The sequence below is a fragment of the Thunnus maccoyii genome, chromosome 8 (assembly GCF_910596095.1).
Source record: "Thunnus maccoyii chromosome 8, fThuMac1.1, whole genome shotgun sequence".
Classification (NCBI taxonomy): Eukaryota; Metazoa; Chordata; class Actinopteri; order Scombriformes; family Scombridae; genus Thunnus; species Thunnus maccoyii.
Window position 1 is genome coordinate 23,947,498 of NC_056540.1, and position 7,044 is coordinate 23,954,541.

Genomic DNA, 7,044 nt, shown 5'->3' on the forward strand with positions numbered 1-7,044 from the left:
TGCTCCCTCCGAGGCATGTGAGGTGTGAAGGCCCATTCATCGCTGCTTGCAGCTTTAATTTTTTATTTTCCTTGTTTTTATTATAAATGCTCTTATTTTCTGCTTTTATATCAAGCACTTTGTGTTTCATTTCATGTGTGAATTGTGCTATAAAGTTTATTATTATCATTAACAGAACTGCAAACTACAGCCTCCAAATTGAAAGGGATGATGTATTACACATTAGTTTTAGAAAGATGAACCTAATCAGCTGTAATACACTTTATGGTCATTACTTCCTTATGATATTGTTATGATGACTTTTCTGTTATGCAAAGCAGTCACAACCTCAGCAAAATCAATTATTCAATTTGACATCAACAACATTCTTTTATAACATTTATTAGAATTTAAAGTATTGCTTGAGAAAAAATAAAACATGCTTCCTACCCCGACCCTTTAACACCTCATCTTAAACTATTTAAGAATATACTTAGCCTGAGGCAGTATGACAGTAGTACTTTGGTGTCAACACCGTCAGATATGGAAATCAAAAACAGAGCTGTGTACATTTAAAAAAAAGGTTTCAGAAAGAAGAAATTACAATAAAAACACAAACACATCTAACATACTAGACATATATAATGACATCACACTGTACAATATAAAAAAATGGATACATTACACCCATCATAAAATGTGCCAGAATAATGGCAGTGAAACTGAAACATGCTGGCCCTGGAGTCTCTTGGAGGACAGATAAGCACCGTTCAGAAGGAGGTAAGCAAGCTGGTCAAGTGGGCTCAGGATTTCTTGGCGGGGCAGATGGGGGGCAAGACCCGGCGGGAATTGGCACGCACCCATGGGTGGTCGATGACGCTCTGTAGTGACAGACGATCGGTGGGGTTGTGGCGAAGCAGCTTGGAGATCAGGTCCCGTGCGCCATCCGAGATGTTCTTGGGGAACTTCAAATCCACCTGAGAACAGCAAGATGGCATTTTTTCATTTAATCTGTTGCAGCAGAAACTATTACATTCATCAGTATTTTATGTTAGTTGACTATATTATATCATAAGCACTCTAAAGTACAGTGATGATACTACAGAAAGTAGACATGCATGGTACCAAATTTGACCTCAGCACAATCATTGGCTCCAAGGTTTCCCCAGAATTAACACAAATCAATAAATAACAGGTAAACTAGAGAGCACCCGTGTTATCACAACTATTCATCATGGATACACAACCCTCAAGTTTCTATTTGGAATTTTTTTTTCAGTATTTGTGGAGTGCTTGATCAATGTTATACATAAATCATGTCCCAAATACTGATACTTATATTTCTAAAGACTTACTGCACACTACTAGGGGCAGGACGATACAGGCGACTGGTACAATACAGCATTCAAGGTTTGTCCGAACACAATGAGGGTACAATGGAACAGTAAAAACATGTCCACAATGTTATCATTAAGATAAACAGTCTTGTATTCTCAGAGTATTTCTGGTGCCTGCAGAACAGAAATAATCTCTTTATGACGACCTTAATGAAAGTCATGAGCTAAAACAGATTGGTCTCTCAATGTTGTTGCTGTAGTTTTGATCTCTTTGAATTTGGACTCTCCGAACAGCTAAAGTAAGTAAGGTAGGACAAAGTTGAAACAGAAATTTGTTTTGCATGTTGTGTGCAATGTGATTGATGTTTATAACAGTCTCACCTTCGTTTTATCTCCCAAATTAGTTGGCTAACTGTGAGTTAGTTAAAGGACAGTTTCACATTTTTTCCAAGTTTATCTCAAAACAATATTGACATGCTGATATGAACATTTAAAGTATTATTGGTCACTGCAATTGTTCCTCCTGTCTGTGAAGAAATCTCTTCTTAAAGTGATTTCAGTGTAAGTGATAGGGGACAAAATCCAGTTCTCAGTCTGTGCAAAAATACACTCTAAAAGGACATCTGAAACTGCATCCTCAGCAATCTGAATGAGCAGACATTCAAACTGAAATCAGCCCCACGTTTAAACAATGCATAGGGCTGTGTTGCTTCAGGTACCAGTGAGACAGACGTGTAAATTTGAAGGCTTCCCAGATACAAAAAAACACTACACAGCAGCTCATAATACTCAGAGACAAGATTTAACATCTCTGGAAAGTTATCATGGCAGCAACTTTTTTATGTTTCCTTGTGACTATCATCAGGTGGAAGTTTCACGAAGGGCTAAAGTCGGTCCGAACACAGCCTTTTTGTAAAAATCAAGTGTTTATCTTCCAAAAGCTACTGACTTTTAACACAGATTTCCCTCTTGATGGTTCTTCAACAGTGTGACTAAGCTGCACTGCTGAACTAACTTCATATTTCTAACAGAGTGTTGACACCTCATATTATCTTCAACTCAACTTTAGAAGGCATTTTTGTCCATCATCTCTCACACGGCTTAAGAAAGGATCTTTACTGCCAGTATAGACAGGAGGGACAATTACAGCGACCAATAATCCTTTCAGTATATGGACATGTAAGTATTATTTTAAGGTAGACTTGAAGAGCTGGTAAGGCCCACTTATCACTATCCCAGTTGTAAAAAATTCAAGCAACCTGAAATGTTCCTCTCACATACCGCCGACTAAAAAGTTGGTCATTTTGTTAAGATAACATTCATGCTTGTCCAATTGGCTGGACCAGACATCCTTAGAAAAGCACCAACCTTCATAATTCTTTTGTATGTCTCTGAATGGCTGGCAGTTTCAAAAGGTGGGTTGCCGATCAAACATTCGTAGCAGAGAACCCCGATGCACCACAGGTCCACCTTCTCACTGTGTGTGTGGCCCTCAATCATCTCTGGGGGAAGATAGTCCAGTGTCCCGCACATTGTACGACGCCTGGAAAGATTTAAAAACAAGAGGTTTGACTTATGTGACAGGATATAGCAGTAAAGAGCAGTTTTGAACATAGTGGCTTGATGAGATTATGGAACCATAATGGCACTTCTCACCTCAGAGAAGGAGCGTGGACAGACCATCCAAAATCAGCAATTTTCAGCTCTCCGCGATAGCCGAGAAGCAGATTCTCTGGCTTGATGTCACGATGAATCACTTTCCTTTCGTGGCAGTACAGTAGTGCATCAGATATCTCCTCCATGTACTGGAAATTTAAAGAGGTTAGCATTAGATCACAACATCAAGATTTCAATGCTGTAAAAGCAGAATTATTTTGATTATTGATTCATCGTTTCAATCGGTTTTCCAAGCAAAAATACTGAACACTTTCTGAAGTGTAATAATTTGCTGCTTTTGCGCGTAATCAATTATAGTAAACTGAATATCTTTGGGCTTTAGACTGTTGGTCAGATAAAACAAGACATTTGAAGATGTCACTGTAGAAATTGTGATAAACATTTATTGGCCAAACAATGAATTGAGAAAATAATGAACTCGTACTGTTGCAGTGCGCTGGTCATCAAATCTCCCACATCGCTGTAGCTCCTTGTACATTTCACCACGTGGGGCGTACTCAAGCACCAAGAACACTCTCTTCCGATCATGGAAATAATTGTAGAAGCGCAAGATGTTGGGGTGCCTGAGAGGAAAACAGATTAGATTATGAGACATTCTGTAGACTATGAAAGAGGAATTTAAGTCCATGTGTTCAAGACAAACACAAAAACAAAGAAAATGTTCTGGGAAAAATGCAGCATCATTAGAACACTGGTTAGCAGTCAACTAGTCTATAATTAAAACAGACAATTACACAGATAAAAACTTTTCCTTGTTTTTATCAAAACAAGGAAAAGTGGAGACGCTTCAGTTACTCAGAAGTCTTCTTAAAGACACCAGCGGCATTTGGGAGCTGAATCATCAATAACTCAACTCAAGCAGTCCAGTGAGTACTTAGCAGCTGTTTTAAATATTTATAAAAATGCATGGCCCACTGACAAATGAAATTAAACCAGCTTTTATTTAGCAGCCTTGGTAGATACATGTGAGCAGCTGATGAATGTTCCGGTAATAGTCAGAAGATGGTAGCAAATATCCTGCCAGAAAATCTATGTACTGATATTTTGCCCTGAATTAAGTCCATCAGGCAGGCTTTACTCCCTGGTTAGTTTGAGGAAAGACATTATGTCGTTGATGGGTAAGGGATGAACTGAGTTAGAAAATAGGTTATTCCATATGGTGATTGGTTAGATTTACCATCATTCATATTATATGAAGATTTCTTTCTCAAAGACTGTGAGAAATTGACAAGACAGCAAAGTATGACAAATAATGTGGGCATAAGTTTAATTTGTGTCAATCGCTTTGATCATATGATAATAGAGAGACTGCTCATGGAACATATCTGAAATACAAGAATGTACAGTATTTGTGGCTCAACATCAACACACAAGTGATGACAAAACATTTTTGCAGGATACTAACTTGAGATGGGCCTGAATCTCGATCTCCCTCCTGAGTTGATGCTCCACACCCTCCTTCTCCATCTGTGACTTGAACAACACCTTCAGCGCCACAATGGCTTGCAGCTTCTTCACCCTTGCAAGGTAGACATTGCCAAACTTGCCCTTCCCTAACGGCCGACCGATGTCAAAGTCATCAATTGTGATTTTCCTGAGGAAAAGTGCAGGGATGGACATTCTCATGATCATCGCAAGATGTTTAAAACTATTCATGAAAACAGAACTACAAACTATTACACAACTGGTGAAGGTCTAGAGAATACACTTACTTTGAAGCTGAACTGGAGCTTGCACACTCTCTCCCAGGGCCTAAAAGTGAGAATACAATCAAAACATGCACATTTGTTGTGGTGTCTGAATGGCATCTGAATGTGAGGAGGGTGGCATTACCTGTGACAGCATTTTTGTCTGTCTCTAGACGTGGCTTCACCTGAACACGCTGTGGGCCTGTCACCATGCTGGGGGTTGCAAACTGATATTTGGAAGCAAACACACAAAAATGCAGTAGTAAGTACCTTATTGATAATTGATTGACAACACCATGATACAAAGTTACAAAAGAATGCATATTTTATTAAACCAACACTAGTTTCCAGTATCTTCACACACTGGCATTTTTATTAACACAGTTTGTTAGTGGCAGTAAAATAGCTGCTAATGAAAATATGACTGAACATAGTGGCCAGAGTTGCACATCTTTTTACAAAAATTACATCTTACCGGTCTTTGGAAACTTCTGGGCTCATAATTTTCCTTGTTCTGTAAAGAAATACACACATACAGATCACATTACATTTTAGCTACCATGTTCTTTGTCATCCAGACTTACATTTGTTGTTTCAGACATTGTCTAAAGTATGAAAAACAAACATTATGCTGATGAAATGACCTGCACCAACCATTCCTTAAAAGCAGCAGATGGCTCAAATTCTCAGGGATTTTTTTTTATTGCATAAAGAATTGTAGCTGCAGCCACTTTACTTAAGTTTTGTGCCGCTTTAAACCAGAATGATGACTTAAAGTGTAGACAGTGCTGTAAGGGCTCATCTGACTTCCTGTTTACTTGTGATTTTCACCCAGATATGTAGCAGCTTTTAAAGACATTTGATGTTTTTCAGTGAGGCCATTTTGGCTTTCTTTGCGTTTTCCCACTTACTTTTCTGATATTTTGACCAGTGCTTATAAAAAATTCATATGATGTGCTCTAGATTTAATGTACCAAACAACTGACAGATTAATTGATAGTGAAAGTAATCGTTAGTTGCAGCTCTAATCTGCAGACTTTTAAAGTGTTCCTTCTGGTCTGGTACATTTTCAACATCACACTATAAAAAGATATGCTATGTCAGGCATTAATTATACACATCGGGTGGTCTGTTACCTTGTAATAAAGTAATGAAAGTCGGTTTATAATTTGGATTAAACATATTTTACTAATTAGCTGCAAGTGCTTCTGTAAGTACAATAAGCAGACTCTGTTAAAGGCCTGTTGCATGTTTAAACTAATAACGTTAACAGACTCTCGTTTTAAACAATGATGAAGGTTCAGTAGGCCTCTGTTGAGGCAGCTTTGCCTCATTTTACAGAATTTAACGTTACAGCTCCACGGGCTATTTTACTGTAAATAACACATACTAAGGTTTATCTTTGCTGTGTTCGTACGGCATATGTTGCCTGTTGTTATTATGTTTTATATACATGGTGACGTTACGATGTTTTAGCTTCGGAGAGTAGCTTAGCGAACCCAACGTTAGCCGGCTAAGTTAGCTGAAATCTATTTCAACTTGAGCAACATATTTTAAGTAGACAGCCGTTGTTCTGTGTTATTAGCTGTCGCCCAGTCCTACCTCACAATCAAAACATAAATAAAACAAACGTTACCTGCATCGTCGTGAAGTAATGTAGCTAGTATTAACGTTTGTCTTTTTAGCGTGGAAAGCTCAGTCTTCCTATATTTTGAACTTCCTCGGCCGCCAACGTTTTCAAAAAGCCGCTCTGCTTGAACTCGATTGGTCGGTAGGCTGCAAATGGAGGGCTCCCATTGGCCAGAATTGTTACAAGAGAAAGCGCATGATTGGAGGATACCGACGCTACTCAGACGTTGACCCGCCCACCGCCCCTCCCATTTATTACAGCATGGAAGTTGTGATTTAACCATGGCTTTAACAGTCGTTTCTTATATTTAATGTTCAAAGATCTGTAGACTTCATTGAAAAAGCCAGTGGCGAAAAAAAAAGTTTGTGGACGGTTGTTGTGAACGTTGGCGAATGAATGAACTGGGAGAAACAAAATTAGATATCGGACATTGGAAAATTAGACAGAAAATTAGACATCGGTAACGTTACACTTTACAAAGAAGCTGAAGAGAAGGCTGCTCAACTGAGGAGGTGAATCCGTCAAAGGACAGCCAGGATGCGGCGGAGGATGGAGAGGAGACGTGCTTTTAGCATGTCTCTATAACTTTGTACGTTTGTCAAATCGTTATGCTTTTTATGTTAACCAGTCTACCCATTTATATGTAGACTTGACAGTTCACTTTCTACACCTAGATAAAAACTAATGTAACTTATGTAGTTTAATATTGTATAAAGTCTTTATTAGAGAGATG

General features: G+C 38.5%; 1 protein-coding gene across 1 annotated transcript; it reads right to left on the minus strand.

The window, feature by feature from the left end:
• Positions 1-365: 365 nt before the first annotated feature.
• On the minus strand, positions 366-6,416 carry aurkb (aurora kinase B). The gene is made up of 9 exons (XM_042418067.1): positions 6,318-6,416; positions 5,157-5,195; positions 4,827-4,908; positions 4,706-4,745; positions 4,399-4,587; positions 3,418-3,556; positions 2,973-3,121; positions 2,685-2,859; positions 366-956 (listed from the first exon to the last, which is right to left on the minus strand). Exons 1-9 carry the CDS (start codon positions 6,321-6,323, stop codon positions 783-785), a joined length of 993 nt encoding a protein of 330 aa, XP_042274001.1. The 5' UTR covers positions 6,324-6,416; the 3' UTR covers positions 366-782.
• Positions 6,417-7,044: the final 628 nt, after the last annotated feature.